This window comes from Grampus griseus (assembly GCF_964374135.1).
Source record: "Grampus griseus genome assembly, chromosome: 19".
Lineage (NCBI taxonomy): Eukaryota > Metazoa > Chordata > Mammalia > Artiodactyla > Delphinidae > Grampus > Grampus griseus.
Window position 1 is genome coordinate 16,466,975 of NC_139013.1, and position 17,361 is coordinate 16,484,335.

General features: G+C 40.4%; 1 protein-coding gene across 3 annotated transcripts in view; it reads right to left on the reverse strand.

Moving 5' to 3' along the window:
* Positions 1–12,940, reverse strand: part of UBA2 (ubiquitin like modifier activating enzyme 2) — a 31,702-nt gene extending 18,762 nt beyond the window's left edge. Inside the window, exons 1-6 of one of the 3 annotated variants that reach the window (XM_082677354.1) lie at positions 12,761–12,940; positions 10,810–10,893; positions 9,835–9,905; positions 8,566–8,630; positions 7,075–7,175; positions 5,525–5,646 (exon numbers count right to left, since the gene is read on the reverse strand). In XM_082677354.1, the coding sequence (XP_082533480.1) occupies positions 5,525–5,646; positions 7,075–7,175; positions 8,566–8,630; positions 9,835–9,905; positions 10,810–10,893; positions 12,761–12,898 (581 nt within the window). In that variant the 5' untranslated portion in view covers positions 12,899–12,940. Of the gene's footprint in view, positions 1–5,524; positions 5,647–7,074; positions 7,176–8,565; positions 8,631–9,834; positions 9,906–10,809; positions 10,894–12,053; positions 12,181–12,760 lie in introns of those variants that run through there. The other 2 variants (XM_082677355.1, XM_082677356.1) reach the window with 2 other exon arrangements.
* Between the last annotated feature and the right edge of the window lie 4,421 nt (positions 12,941–17,361).

Genomic DNA, 17,361 nt, shown 5'->3' on the forward strand with positions numbered 1-17,361 from the left:
ATCTTTAGTAGGGATGAAAAATAAACAACTGACAAATTATGTTCCATAAACTTAAAAGTATTAAAACATTCTGTTTAAAACAGCTTGCAGGGACTTCCCTGGTGGCACAGTGGTTAAGAATCTGCCTGCCAATGCAGGGGACACGGGTTTGAGCCTTGGTCTGGGAAGATCCCACATGCTGCAGAGCAACTAAGCTCATGCGCCCATACTGAGCCTGTGCTCTAGAGCCCACGAGCCACAAGTACTGAGCCCGTGTGCCACAACTACTGAAGCCCACACGCCTAGAGCCCATGCTCCGCCAGAAGAGAAGCTACCGCAATGAGAAGCCCACGCACCACAACAAAGAGTAGCCCCGCTCGCCACAACTAGAGAAAGCCTGCACGCAGCAACGAAGACCCAACGTAGCCAAAACTAACTAAATAAAAAAAAAACAAAACAAAACTGCTTGCATTCTCATTTCAACCACAACACAGGCAAGGCTACATTTTAGTAGACCTAGGTTCACTTCTGCCAGCTAGGCTCTGCAAATTCCTATGTTAAAATCTTTGATCAAGAGACACGTGAGCAGCTTTTACATTCCAACATGGATAATATTCCACTGCCAGAATAATAATTGTGAAGTATACCTGCAGCTAGCCGTTAAACAAATACTGACCCACCTATTATGTGCGAGGCACTGGTCTAGGTGCAAGAAACTCAGCAGTGAATAAGATGGTTTTCTTTTATAAGAAATAACAGAAAAGCATTAAGCTGAAATTCTCTTTCGTTAAGCAAGTTATCCTAAGAATTGTTTAATAACTTTCCAACCATTCCTCAAGCACGTAGCTTAAAATAAAGCTATCTTAAAAAGCTATGTTTTTTTTTTTTTTTTTTGGCTGCAACACGCGGAACTTCCCCGACCAGGGATCGAACCTGTGCCCACTACATGGGAAGTACGGAGTCTTAACCACTGGACCACCAGGGAAGTCTGATAATAAAGCTATCTTAAAGAAATCCTTTGCACAGTAAAAATCTCAAAGATCCTGATACACTTTACAAGAAAATGGCCATTTGTTTCCCACACTGGCTGTGCCCCAAAATACAGCCCCACAACGGCATATAAGAGTTCCTATCGACTTACTTCCTCTCCGCACCTAATGTTCTGCGCCAAACTAGCAAGTATAAAATAGTATGTTACTGTGGGTTTATTCATGATTTTGCAAGTCAATCATAAAGTTAAACACTATCTTCATTTGCTTATTGCCTATTTGGGTTTCCCTTTAAGTGAAAAAATGTCTGTTAGTATTATTTTGTCAGGTTGTCTTTTTCCTATTGATTACAGGAATATATTCCAGATCACAGTTTTAGTTGCTTATATGTTACAGCTATTTCATCCCATATAACAGCTTATTATTTATACATCATTTAATGTCTCTTGATGACGAAACACTAAATGAATTTGAATGTATCAATCCTTTATTTTATAATTAACACTTCTGTATCTTGAGAAATTGTTCCTTAACCCCAAAGATAAAGATTTTCTTCTATATTAGAAAAATTTAAAGTTTTGTCTTTCACATCTGAATAATTAATCCACTTGGACTTAATTTCTATATATTGTTAATTTACACATATCGTTTGAAGTAGAGAATACAATTTTTTTCCACATTGGTAGTGAACTGCCTTCCCTTCTATTTAGTCCCTTCTTTCATCTGGGATCTACTGTGCAACCTCAGTTACAGTCTGTTTTTCTATCCCTGCACCAGCAACTCACTAAATTATTTTTACCTTATATTAAATCTTGAAATCTGTTAGAGCAAGTCCCCTCAACTTACTCTTTTCCAAGAGTGTTTTGTGGTTCTGCTTAGGCTTTATTCTTCCATATAAATTTCAGAATCAGCTGAACAAGTTCCAATAAAATCCCTGATGAGATTTTAATTAGAATTGCATTGAATCATATCAATATTTTATATATACAAATTAGTATAAACATATTTTTTGCTCTGTCAGCTAAGAGGGCCTAAAAGAAATGGCACCCCAGAACTATGCCTAAGCACTTGCATCTTGGTTGCTAGTATCATTCTTCAATTAAAGGAACCCGGGCTCCTTGAAGAAATGTCTAATTCTAGGGCTGAAGCAGGAAACATAAAAGATGAGCGTGGAGCATCTTGTAGTACCAGAAAGTAAGGAATTGCTCCAAAAAACCCCCACACATTGATGGCAGTATATCAAAGAGCACAAAGCCAACTGAAGAGCTCCCAGTGGCCAAAGCTGGAACAATTTGAGCAACAAAATAAAACAGTATAAGATTATAACCGAAACCATATTCAATATCAATGAGTCCACACTGATATCAATAAATGGGTGAGAAGAGACAGGACAATATAGAAGGGGGAGAGAGTAACTTTACAGTGGAGAAAACAAACACTACCTTAAAGTAATCAAGGCCTACATTAATAGTCATAAAACATGTTGACAACATGTACCCTTCATATGATATGATGAAAATGGCACTTTACCTCTGTGATCTTTCTCCCAAAAATCCATAACCACAGTATCATCAAGAGAAAAACATCAGACAAATTCCGACAGTGGGGCATCCTAAAAAATACCTGACCAGGGACTTCCCTGGTGGTGCAGTGGTTAAGAATCCGCCTGCCAATGCAGGGGGACACAGGTTCAATCCCTGGTCCGGGAAGATCCCACGTGCTGTGGAGCAACTAAGCCCGTGCGTCACAACTACTGAGCCTGCACCCCAGAGCCCGCGCACCGCAACTACTGAGCCTGCGTGCCTAGAGCCCATGCTCCGCAACAAGAAGCCACCGCAATGAGAAGCCTGTGCACCACAATGAAGAGCAGCACCCACTCGCTGCAACTAGAGAAAGCCTGCACGCAGCAACGAAGACCCAATGCAGCCAAAAAAAAACCTGACCAGTACTCTTCAAAACTAACAAGGTCATCAAAAACAAGCAAAGTCTTAAGAAACTGTCACAGCCCCCTTAAGGTGGGCCTAAAGATATAACTAACTATAATGGGGTATCCTGGAACAGAAAAAAAGACATTGGGCAAAAACTAAGGAGATTTAAATAAACTATGGACTTTGGTTAATAAATAATGTATCAATATTGGCTCATTGTTATGTACGTCATACTAAGATGTTAGTAACAGGAAACTGGGTGTGGGAACTCTGTGCTATCTTCTCAATCGTTCTGTAAATCTGAAGCTGTTCTAAAAAGTCTATTAAAACAGAAAAAAAATGTTTGCCAAGTAAATAAAGCTTGCAAGTGTATTTCTTGTGAAATTTTGTTGTTATACTATTATATGTGTACTTTTCTGAGTGATTATACCTTAATCAAAAAATAAAGAAAACTAATGTTTGCTGTAGATTTCTAGAAAATATTTTTTATCAGGTTGATCAAGTTCTCTTCCTAGTTTACTAAGAATTTTTGTCATGAAAAGGTGTTTGCTAAATTTTACCAAATGCTTATTCGACATCTATGAAGATTATATAGTTTCTCTTTAAATTCTTAATGAAGTAAATGCCATTTATAGATTTTTCTAGTGTTAAACCATGCTTGCATTCCTGGAATAAATACAGCTTGGTTATGGTATACTTTTGTTTTACACCATTCTAGATTTGTATGCTAATGTTTTGTATAGGATTTTTTCATCTACATTTATGAATGAGAATGTCTCGCAATTTTCCTCTTATAACAGCCTTAACTGTTTTGTTTTTTAAATAATGTATGTAGGACATCCCTGGTGGCACAGTGGTTAAGAACCCGCCTGCCAATGCAGGGGTCACGGGTTCGAGCCCTGGTCTGGGAAGATCCCACATGCCGCAGATCCAGGAAGCCTGTGCACCACAACTACTGAGCCTGCGCTCTAGAGCCCACGAGTCACAACTACTGAGCCTGCGAGCCACAACTACTAAAGCCCGCGCACCTAGAGCCCATGCTCCACAACAAGAGAAGCCACTACAATAAGACCGCACACCACAACAAACAGCAGCCCCTGCTCGCCGCAACTAGAGAAAGCCTGCGTGCAGCAACGAAGACCCAATGCAGCCAAAAGTAAATAAATACATAAGTAAATAAATAAATAACAAAATGCCCTCTCTTAAAAAAGAAGAGGTTATTTATTTATTCATGCATGCATGCATGCAGTGCCTGGTCTTAGTTGTGGCATGCGGACTCTTAGTTGCAGCATGCATGCAGGATCTAGTTCCCTGACCCAGGATCGAACCTGGGCCCCCTGCATTAGGAGAGCATAGTCTTACCCAGTGGACCACCAGAGAAGTCCCCAGCCTTAACTGGTTTTGCTATCAAAGATATGATAGCCCCTGGGGGCTTCCCTGGTGGCCCAGTGGTTGAGAGTCCGCCTGCCGATGCAGGGGACACGGGTTCGTGCGGTCCGGGAAGATCCCACATGACGCCGAGTGGCTAGGCCCACGAGCCATGGCCGCTGAGCCTGCGCATCCGGAGCCTGTGCTCCGCCAACGGGAGAGGCCACAACAGTGAGAGGCCTGCGTACCGCAAAAAAAAAGATATGATAGCCCCAAAACATGAAGTATTCCATTTTTTAAAAAAGTTTCTCTGAAACTTTATATAAGATTAGAATGATATATCCCTTGCAAATTTAGTGGAAATCACCTATAAATTCACATAGGTTTGGTGCATCAGTCAGAGAAATTTAAACCACTGATTAAATTTCCCTAGGGAGCCTTTTATTTCTTTTTGAGTCAGTTTTCTAAGTTTTTAAAATGAATTTATCCAATCATTAAGTTTTTAAAATGTACTGACATAGGGACTTCCCTGCTGGTCTAGTGCTTAAGAATCCACCTTCCAATGCAGGGGATGCGGGTTCCACCCTTGGTCAGGGAACTAAGCCCACACGCAGCCCGAGTATGAGGGCCACAACTAGAGAGCCTGCATGCCACAGCAGAGGCTTCTGCATGCCGCAACAAAGACCCACCGCAGCTGGGGGTGGGGGGAATATGTAGCGGCATAATCTTTTATTATCATCCCTTTTTTCCCCCTTATTATTCTAATCTGTGTTGAGATTATATTCCCCACTTAGTTAACTATCCCCCTCTCCTTCTTATGATCAAACTTGCCAACTTATTTTTTGCTCTTACCTCAATTATACCGTTCCTTCTAATTTTTTTGACTTTATGTTGTTCTTTTTCTAACATAAGTTGGATGCTTTGCTCATTAATGTTCACCTCTCTTCATATGTGTAAGCCTGTATCTTTTCTTCCAACTACCACATTCAATGTATCTTACAAGTTCCACATGTAGTATTTTCAGTATTATTACGAAGTATTTTCAACTTCCATTATTTCTTTTTTAACCAATGAGTTACTTCTAAGTATGTTTTAGTATTTCCAAATACATAGATTTGTATTTATTTAGTTACATGCCTGTCTCCAGTCAGACTAAGCTTCATCATCATAAGTACAATTTCTCCAAGGTATTTAAATAAGAATGACCCCACTGTCCATTATCAGTACTAAAAATATGCCCAGAAATATATATACTCTTACTTGAACAAATATTTTGCCCAAACGATGCAATGAATAGGTTCTGAAGGTGTGTTACGAATTGTACAGCCAGGAAAAGTTCTCTGGGTTGGTTTGGGATGACATTCGTAACACTCAGTCACACCCTGCAAAGTCAGGACATGAGAAAAACATTTATCCCATCATAGTGGCTTCTCAATATTGTAATATAATCATAAACATTTCATTCATCTATATTCCAACTGTCAAGAAAATTTTAAAATATTAGTGACTCAAAAATCCTTACTTTACAGATAAGGAACTACAACATAAAAGTTAATTGAATCTACCATAGTCACAGCTAAGACTAAGCCAGGACTTCTCTGATTCCTGGCCCGGTGAGGAGAAAATACAAGTTTACCTTGATCACACTAAACAGACGGGGAAAGACAAATAACTTTCCAACCAATTATCTCTCAAAGTTGTGAAACTCAGTTATTTAAATATTATTTATAGATTTACCTTATAAGCTCCTGAAGATTAAGTGAATTTAAAGCACTAATTTCCAGATCTATCCAGATACATGGAAAAATCCTAAGTATTACCAAACCAAATACTCTTCATTTCGTTGCTAAAGGGTTATGTTTAAAGTTATACTGTAAGGAATCCTTCAAAGAAGTCCACGGCACCTGAGATAATTTTCTAAAACTTAGAATATTCTTTATCTTGGCAATTCTCAATCTCAGTCTTAACACACACTAGTGTCTCAGGATCATGGTAAAGACCCCAAACCTGCAAATAATATTTTAATATAAATTGCAGCAGATGAAGTGTTTTCTCCGTAATGCCATTTCTGGTGTCCTTCCAATATGCTTTCTTGGGGGCAGCGATATGGCAAGCAGTCACCCCTCATAAACTGATATTTATAAGTCTTTGTAGAATGATATAAATTAAGCTTTCGAAGAGTAATATTAAACAGTAAAAACTGAAGCACAGCCACAATTTTCAATATGGAAAAACTGCCAAAGAGCAGACAAAAATACCAAATTTCAAGTAGAGTTTAATTCCTTTTAGTTTCAAAACCTGCAAAATGAGTCTTCAAACGTATCTATGTTTAATTTCTTAAAAGAATTCAAAGAAAAAAGATTTGAGCAGCAAATGAATAACAATGCTGAGATTATATAAAACTGGGTTTATGAACACACACGTATTTGTTCTTATTCTCTAGTTTTATCTAAATATTTGAAATGTCAGTACTCACAAACACTCCAAAAATTTTTTTCAAAGTACTCTTCAGATCTATAAATCCAGACTTTAGACAAGTAACTTTTCAGAAGGCTGGTTTACCATATATCAACTACAACATGACATGTAGTCTCATGGCTACTAAGAATTTAAAAAGGCAAGTTTATTATGCTTGCCAGCCTAAGGATTTTAATATATAAGCTACATGAAACAAAATAGCACAGAGCTAAAAGATCTTTGCACAGAGCTAAAAGATCCAAAGTTTACTTCTTCCCTCCTTAAGGTCCCAAATAAATATTTGGGAAGCAAAAAACAAACCAAAACAAACCAAACCAAAAAAAGTACTTTACCTTTTTGATAGTGGTTACTTGCCCAAGATAACCAGCAGTTCCACTCTCAATAAGAGGGACATCAGCTGCTAGACACATTCTATTAACATGGTTTCGGGCAGCTGGAAGAAAAATACTAGTTAACAGGAGTTTACCAAAAAAAAGAAAAAAAAGAAAAAAGAAATTATGTAGTTACCTTTAATTAGGATGAAATTTACCCAAACCATTTTTTATTGTTTTTATTTCATGTACAACTTTCTTAGCTATGACCAGAGTAATACAACTGTTATAGACATTTAAGAGACATTCAACAAAATTTCAAAGGTAAGGAATTTATATCACAAATTTACTGTAGGAGAAGCACCCCTATATATTACTTTTTAATACCGAAGTGCCACCTTCCTCCTCTATTGCTGTACCTACTTCTATTAAATATGGCTAAAACATTGTTTCAACGTTTTCCAACCCCTTAACTTGCTCTTATTCCAATAAAATTATCAGGTAATACATGGAAGTAAATGGAGAATGTGGAATATCAACCTTGGAACTATTTATCTTTTTTTTTTTTTTTGCCTCACGGCATGCAGGGTATTAGTTCCCCGACCAAGGATCAAACCCACGCCACCTGCAGTAGAAACTCAAGAGTCTCAACCACTGGACCACCAGGGAAGTCCCAACTTGGAACTATTAAGGCAGTTTAAGGTGAGGGGAAAAAAGATGAGTCTGGTTAAAAGAGTTACCCTCTTTCTAATGCTACTTTGTATGTTTTTTCTTTTGATATTTCTGGCCCCAAATTGTTACAAACTCATTTGACAGATGTACTTTTACATGTGGAAGTAGTTACAGAAAGAGTATTTTAAGTTATTTTCACCCCACATTCCAGACACAAAGATTTGTTAACAATAACTGGCTATATGATTCTTGATTATATGAAATATCACCAACTTGTGTAAAGTTTAAATGGTCCAAAATGTGTACACGTAATAGGATCCAGTCTGATATATTGCAGCACCAGATATACCCAAAATAATTCAAGAGCCATGACTTCTATGCTAACTTTGACATCCTATTGCCTTACTCTCAAAACAGTGGTTTTCAGCCTTCATTGCCCTTTAGATCATCTGGGGAACTGTGAAAAAATATGATCTTTAGGTCCCATTTACAGAGTTTGACTCAACTGGTTTTGGGTGAAATTTGGGCACTGATATTTCTTAGATCTCCACATACACGAAGGAAGTCACACTGTGCTTAAGTGCTGGGATAATCTGAAACAAATATACATGCACGCAACCTATGCATCATCCTCTTTAATGATTTTAACTTCCCCTATATTCACACTAGTTCTAGTTAAAATTACAATCAATTGGCAAGCTTTAAACCTGATCTTACTTCCCTTTAGGTCTTTTAAGTTCTAACTCATAAGGAAATATTTTAATTAACACTAATTTTGTAAACAACCTTGTTATGGAGGAAGGGAAATACTTAGAATTAAAAGTATTAAAATAATCTCACCTCTGTTATCTAAAGCATTCATAACCAATATAAATTGTCGAAAAAATTCCACATTATAGTCAGGGCTACAAAGTAAAACAACAACAAAAAAAAAAGGTCACCAAAACAACCGGCCTTACACATGAGCTTCACAGTATAATACAGGGTCCTAAAAAGCACATTAAAGTAATAAAAGTACAAAAATAACTGATATTAGGGGTCTCTACAATATAGATAGGTTTGATTTTTCCCCAAACACCAGAAACAGATTTAAACCACACATCTGTTTTGGCCAGCTACCTCGGGCACAGAGCAGAATCTCAAACTGGCATGACTTCGAGAGTCCCACCAGGCCTTCTTGGGGCAGCAAGTGCCTGGGAACATACAAAGAATACATTCCCAGGATCTGCCTGGCCTGTAGCTTCACCTCACATGGTCAGGATCAGGCAGGGTTCAGGCCCCTAGGGTCCCTGCTTTTAGCAGCACTGGGAAAGCAACACAGGGTAAGGAGGTTGTAGGGCTATAGGCAAGCTTGTAGAGCAAACATCCAGAGAATGAAAAGGAAGCTGGAAACACAAATTCCCTGAGAAAGCATAAGACTTTCTCTAATCCAGGCCTCAAACAAGAACTCATTATTTTTAAAACCACTTACTTGTGGACAACAACTATAGATAAAGGACATTTTAGACGCAGGGTTCCTTTGCCCCAATGCCTCCAAAATTATATTTTTACTCTATCTTTACTGAGATCAGAGTATATTTATGTACCATCAAAACTACTGCCCCATCACAATTCCCAGTGTTATATTACAGAAGTCACAGTCCTAACAAACAAATTATTTTGAGAGGGAACCTTTTAAACTGAAAAAGGCCACAGCTGAAATCGATCAGAATGAGAGCAATATATTTAGAAAAGTCTGAATCATCATGTATATTGATTTCTTATAGTTTAGAATATCTCTTTGTTTAAAACAAGAATATAAGGTCCTTTTAGGTTTCCAAGTAACTTATTTATTGAAAGTATTAGAGTAAATGACCTCTTATCTAAATCATTCAAATTATATATATATACATATATATATACACACACACATATATATATATATGAACTGTTAAAAGAATGTCACTTATGTGGACACAACCTACTACATTTTAATTATTCTAGAAAAATTTTTAAATAAGCAGAATGACTCTGAGTTCATATATTTAGCTAATAAAAGTATTATACTTTAAAGGTTTAAGTAAAAATTCACAGCAAACACAATTTTGCAACATAATAATTAGCGCATACTTCATGATGCTGTCATGGTAGGCTATGATATTAGCTTTCGGGTAAAACTGCAGTACACTTTCTTTGGCAACCTGGAAAAACAAACAACACTAAATTACTAATTTACTAAATTACTACAACATTTCTATCTGAATATGAAATCTATCTATGGCAGACAATAGTTATTTCACCTACTTATATACACTTGTACATGAATGGCAAGCTTCAGCAAAAATATCAAATGCAGTAACCAAGTGTCATTCATCCATTCAACAAATATTTACTAAGCATCTTCCATATATCAGAAACTGTATAAGGCACTTGGTGAGCAAAAGTGACATTAATCAAATAACCATCCAGATAAATTTAACTACAAACTATGACAAATGATACACAGAAAAAGTAGAGGCTGTAATGAGCGGAAGATATGATTTAGTCTAAGAGATTCAGGAAAGCATGCCTAGAGAAAATCTGAAAAATGAAAAGGAGAAGAGTGTAAGTTTGCCCAAAAAGCTGGGAGAAAAAGCAAAGAGAAAGATGTTTTAAAACCCTGAATCAAGATGGAACATTCAAGGAACTAAAGAAAGATCTGGATGGCTAGAACCTCAGGGGAGGCTGTTTTCTTCTAAAGGGGACAATGACATAAGCTGTAGCTTCTCTTGCCCACAAACACAGGAGCAGCCAAGCTCTAGGCAATGTAGGAACACAAGGCTCATTCTAAGTAAACAATCAGAAATTTAAGAAGGGGACACCATTTACAGGATTGGGTAGAGCACTTTTATTTCCTCTGTAGATAAGAAAGGATGGCACAGTCTTCTGTCCTTTTCTAGACATCTTCTTATTCTTCATAATCCCTCAGCTAAAAAGAGATGGCTTCCCCCATATTCTCCCTCCTACTAGAGAGTCCAAATTAACCTAATACCATAAATAGAAGATCCACCAAAGGGCAGAAATATAAGTGAATAAATAGAAATGATATGAGAAATACAAAGTTACCTGAGCCTTTGATCTTCCAACATGTTTCTTTTGAAACAAAAACTGCCTGTTGAGGTTGCTGACATCAATAGTATCCAGGTCAATCTACAAATGCATAAACCCCAGATAAATCACAAATTTCCTGGTATGTCTGAGCAATACGTATCCCTATCCTCAGCATCCATAACCCAGAAGTTTTGATATCTGCCACGTTAGGGGAGAAAATGCTTTTTGACCAATACACTAAAGTTGTTAAATTGATAAAAGTAATTTAATGCGTATTAAAACAAAACAAGATTTAATTTCAGATACAACTTTCTCAAAAATATTTTAGAAAGGATGCTTTTTTGTTCATTTGTTTAATCATACTGGCAAATATGTTAGGAAATTCCTTAGATGACAAAATGATGCTAAAAATGCATTATATTTCCATCATTTCTCTATCAATCTGATTACTCTTTCAAATCCAACATAATAGATCTAACTGTGCCCTGTTCTTTTTCTTAAATGATACTTGCCAAATAGATTTACTGAATTTTTGCTGCTTTCTTTAATTCAAAAGTCTTTACCCACACACAATTTCATTTACAATCATTACTTGAGGGCTGTGGAGGGAAGCTTCTACACAAGGTTAGAAGTCTCACGTTTTAAGTCTTATCTAATTGCTGCTTCAAAGTAAATATAAGAGAAGAAATAATTATAACTAAAACCATTTTCACTCCATTTCAATAAAGTTACATGAAGAGTAATCAAATGTTCTAACTGTGAAACACCCTAATGGTTTTGGTGAAAATCACCAAAACATATAATCACCTAACATTTTTTATCTGTGCTTTCTAAATTTACTACAAAAATTAAACCAAATAAAAAAGGATCAGCATTTATTTTTCAGGTGCCCAAATTCACTGCCTTGTCTATTACAAAATGATCCTTTTGAAGAAGTATTAGTAGGTATTAGCTATGCCACATTCATATTTGGGATACAGAACTGAATGGAAAGACTAACCCTATAAAAACCAATGGAAAACGCGTAAATGCTTTTCCCCCCAGTCACTCATTTATTAGTTCAGTCGGCCACCTCTACTTTTTTTTTTTTTTAATTCCCTGTTTCCACTACACCTTAAGATTCTATAAACTCACATCCAAATTTCAGGCTACAACTCCAATCTCTAAAAAGTTTACATTAACAGAAATGACTTGACTCAGAATTACAGTAGCTTCCCGTCACTGTTCAACAATGCAAAAGTTAAAATCCTAACCAATACCTTTAACGAAATAATCTACGGTGATAACAATGACTGTCACGCAGATTGCACCCAGCCAGAAGAGAGGAGCGCGAGCCACAAAGGAGTCCTAGGTAAGTCACTAAACCCCACAGTACCTCACTTTTCCTCTTATCTGTTAAAAATAAAATGGGGTGAAGACAGCGTTTACAAGCCTATGATGGTAGTGAAGATTAAGTGCGTTAAGGCGAGTAAACCGCGCAGGACAGCGCCGGGCTCGGGACAAGCCCTCAGTAGGTCCTGGTTGTTACCACCGCCATCCTCTGCTCTGCATATTATTTGAGTTAAGGGGGACTTCGAATTGAACACTCACAACATCCCCAAGGGACTCGAGACAATCCTCTCCTGCCTCCGGTTAAAGCTGGGGAACCGCTCTGAAGCGAAGACACGAGGACTCTTCCACACCCCAGAGCCGCCACAAATTGGCGCTGCCTGGGAGGCGGGGGACGGCTCTTCGCGGGACGCCCGGAAGACCCGGGCCCTTGGCCTCCTCAGCGTGCGGAGCGGGCCCGGCGTGCAGCGGCGCCCGCCCCGCAGCCGCCGAAGAGCTCCCTCTAGGTGGGCAGCGACGACCCCAGGGCCTCTTGGTCCGCCCCCGCACCCACAGCTCAGGTCCGGACCTCCGGGCCCCGATCCCCCGGCCCCGGCTCCACGGCCCGCCATTCAGCCCGCGCACGCCTGGCCCTCACCAGGTCGATGTGGGAGAAGCCGGTGAGCACGAGGTTTTTGAGGAGTTCGCAGCCGATGCCGCCCGCGCCCACCACCAGGACCCGGCCCCCGGCCACGGCCTCGGCCAGCTCCCGCGGAAGCCCCCGCGACAGTGCCATGGCGGGACAACCACGAGCCTCGGCGCAGGCGGAGGCGGGAGAACTGAGCCGCGGCCGGAAGTGAGTGGGGGAGGGGCGGCCTAGCTTCCGTTCCTGCGCACTGCGGCCGCCTGTCGGCGCTGAATGGGCGGGGCCTGGGGACCTGGCCAGTCCGCGAGCGGCCCGGACTGGGCTGGACTGTGAGCAGAAGACTCTTCACACCTCCGGCTGTACTCCAGGCTGGTAGTGCTTCGCACCGACGCGCGTAGTTCTGCTATCTGGCTTAAGATTTATTAGATTTTTGATGTGTATTTTAAAAAAATACTTTGCAGCATATATGTAAACGAGCAAAGGCCTCTTATGCCCCAAGTGAAGAAAGCCAAACTTTGACAAGGGGAGTTTGCAGCAAAGTAAGGACTTACTGCAGGGTGCCAAGCAAGGGAGTGGGAAGCAAGCCTCAGATCCACTTCAACTTGGTCTCTGAGTTAGAGGGGTTTTTTTTGTTTTTTGTTTTTTGTTTTTAAGTACGCGGGCCTCTCACTGTTGTGGCCTCTCCCGTTGCGGAGCACAGGCTCCGGACGCGCAGGCCCAGCGGCCATGGCTCACGGGCCCAGCTGCTCTGCGGCATGTGGGATCTTCCCGGACCGGGGCACGAACCCGTGTCCCCTGCATCGGCAGGCGGGACTCTCAACCACTGCGCCACCAGGGAAGCCCTAGGGGTTTTTTTTAAGGGTGAGGAATGGAATATTTCCTGCCACATCAGTAAACAAAGGATGTCAGTCATCAGCAATTGCAGCCCTCCATCCGTGAGCTGGTGAGCCCCAAGGAAACTCAGGAAGGAAAGAATACCTGCCATCTAGCAGCCATCAGACTACAGCCACTCCCTACCGTAAGCCCTGAGGGAACTGAGGATGTGAAAACACAGGATACTGGCCCCAGATAGCTGAGGTGCATATCAAAGGAATGATTTCAGTGAGCCCAGACTCTTGCATCTTCCCATACATAGAAAAGCACTAAATTCCTTAATTTGGGGTATCTGGTTTTCTTTAATTTAGAATAATCCTTTGATGTTCCAACTACCTGCCCTGTGTTGCAAAACTTCTATATAACCTGTCTCTCCCCACCCCACCACCTCCTCAGAGCAGTTTTCTCAGGGTTACTTGAGATGCTGCCTCCCGGGCTTGAAGACCTAAAAATTCCCGCCAAATAAAACATAACTCTCAACTTTTAGGTTGTGAATAATTTTTTAAGTCCACAAGGGGAAGAACAAAGAGGCTGGGATTAATCATCATCTTGTGACATTTCTGTGACATTTCTTAATTGGGAGTTAGGATGTCTGTCTCTGGTTTACAGTTTTCTGGCCACGTGGTCCATGGTTCAGGAGTTTGTTAGCTCATCTTCCTCTGGAGAAACAACATGAGTTTATACCTTAATGATGACATCTATAATAGCAAGGTTAGTACATTAACGATGTTATCAACAACAGCAATTTTAGCCATCTGACTCTGGGTGATTAGTGTTCAGTTAGCACAGGATTGAGATCAGAGGGGATAAGAAAGGGAATAAAGTTTTGGAGAGAGATTTATCATAAACTCAGTAAAGGAACTCGATTTCCAAGGGACTCAGTTTCAGTTACAAAGTACGTCCTGGGAAAATATTGATGGTGGAAACGCTCATAATATTGAATGAAAAAGATACAAGGACTTCCCTGGTGGTCCAGTGGTTAAGAATCTGCCTGCAAATGCAGGGGATGCGAGTTCCATCACTGATCAGGGAACTAAGATCCCACATGCCACGGGGAAACTAAGCCAGCACCTGCAACTACTGAGCACATGCACTCTGGAGCCCACGAGCCACAATGAAGAGCCCGGCAGGCAAAAAAAAAAAGAAAAAGAAAACACAAAGATACAAAACCACACATATGATTAAATTTTGTTAAAAAAAACTTTTTTTAAACAGGAAGAAAATAACCATGGTTAATATTTTTGTGCATCTGTGTGTGATGAAATTATGGATATTTTATTTCTCCTCTAAACTTTACTGTATTTCCCAGATGCTCATTCTCCTCAAAGAAAATGTGAATTTTAAAATCAGAAAAAATTATTAGAAGAAAAAAGGAAAAGATGGTGTGAAAGGAAAATCAAAATAGAGTATTGCTAAGAGAGCTCTCCAAAATGGAGCTGGAAGGCCACTGACAAAGTAATTTATGCATGGCTCAGCCTGGATGAAATCTGACGTTTTGACCACTTACTGTCCTAAGGAAGGCATCCAGAACATCTGCCAGAAACTTGATACTTACCCTTACCCTAATATAACTCATGACAGCCTATCTATTTATCAGATCCTTAACCTAAAACAACTCGTGACCGCCATCCCTAAGGACGAGTATTTCTTTTCTTGTGTCAGAGTACAGTCTCGTGGCTTTTGCCTTTCTAAGCCCCTGACTTTTTCTCTTCCCCGGAACACTCCTTCCCTTTTAATCAAATCTGTGTCTTCCGAATTGCAATTCTTATGACGCCAAATATACTCTTTTCTTATCTTCTTTCTTCGTTTTGTTGGTTGACAGTGGAAAACAGAGGAAAATGCTTTTGACTTCTGTGGTCTTCCTCATCAGTTGCTTGGTTCACGAACCACACACCAAGCCTGATCTGTGAGGAGTACTCGGTCTGTTGCCCTGATCCATGAGACGAAGGAAGGGCCAGGGCACCCAACCATGGTTGGGGTGGGAGGCACCCTTGCATAGTAAGCTGCTGATGTTCCTTCCCTACTACTGGCTCTCATAAAGGCCCCCTGTGGCAGCTAACGCTAACAGAGGTCTTCAACAAAATGCTGACCTTCCTTCTCCCACTAGACACACAGTGGATAGAGCCAGCTTCCTTTGCTTCTTTCCTGCCTCCCTCCTCTTTCCTTTGCCTGGGCTGGACACCTAACCCTGAGGCTTTGCTATTCTTCGTGGGTTGGTGTGTTGTTAAAAACAAGATACAAGCTCAGAATGGAGTCGCTTATGCTAAGCCCCATGTCACCAAACTGAGACTTAATTACAGTTTCGGCTCTCCCAGAAATGGAATCTTAAACCATCACTCAGGAATCATCGGATCAGCACTGGTTAGGTAATCTACCTGAAAGACCCCTGCCGTCCCCTAAAGGAAAGTAAGTTGGCAATAACCAACCCCCTATTTTGCTGATAAAACTTTCTTGTTCCTGTCCCTTTCTGCCTGTAAAAGTCATTTTGTTTAGCTCCTTGAAGCTCCTTCCTTTCTGCTAGATTGGGTGCTGCCTGGTTCCAATTGATTTTTGCTCAAATAAATTCTTATGCCTCAGTTTATCTTTTAACAGTGTGTATAAAGTATAAAATGCTTGCCCACCTTAACAAATTCAAATAGGATGCCAGTGCAGGAAGTAAAAATTGAAAAGCACCACTCACAAAATTGCACACCTAATCCTACTCCTCAGGGCCTTGCTGGCGTTTATATTTCCAGATCTAGATCTTTTACACAGCACTATGAAGAGTTTTACATTTAAGTGGGTTCACACTAGTCTTGTTTTCTCATATCTTGCTTCCTTAACAATATGTCACAAACATTATTTCTATGGGATCATGGGAAATGCCCCTGCTAATCTGTACTCTATTTTGGTAAGACCTCATACAAACATGTATAACTAGATTCGAGAAATGTTTGGTTGGAAGCACAAGTTGTCTCTACCTAAAAGTCAGCCAGATATCTGCAAATGTCTGTATCAACAGTTGAAAGCAACAATTCTACCCCATCCTCTCCTCAAAAGAGGGTACTCTCTGGCCATTTAAATAAATCCAAAGTGATATACCTGCAAGTATAAGCAGTATGTTTTCTGCTCCAGTTGGAGTGAGTGGTCTGACAGTCTGAGGGATTCTCCACCCACAACATAAGTGCCACAGGGGAACCGGTGGTCACTTCTCCAGCATGACAGAGGAGGAGTCAAAACCTCTCTCTGCAGGTCCACACTCAGCCGCAGCCCTGCAAACCCAGTGATCCTGAAATATCACTGACCAACACCTTCGCTTTCTTCTACACAGCCAGCCACTTTCCCCCAGGTGCCTCCCACCCTCCCAGGAAAGAGGGAGAGGGCAGGGCAGCATCAGGTAGGGTTCTCACCAGTCACACACTGCCCAGGAGAACCACATCTCATGATAATATGGGCCTAATGTGTTATTTACCAAAGTTTATGTTTATTAACATAAATCAACCAAATTGTTTATGTTAATACCCAGTTTCCTCATCTATGCAGGCAAACAGCAGGTCTGTACACAGCTGGTGGAGGTGTTTTCATGCTGCTGTCAAGGGGTAGCAGAATGGAAGCAGCTGATAACATAAAAACTGAATGGAGAAAGGGGAGATTGGAGAGGTAGACAGCTGGATGGAAGGACAATGTCCAGAAGAGAGAAAGGGCCCCCTTCCTGTGATGCTTTAGGGGCAGGAGGTGAGGGCGGAGAGCCCGGGGTGGGA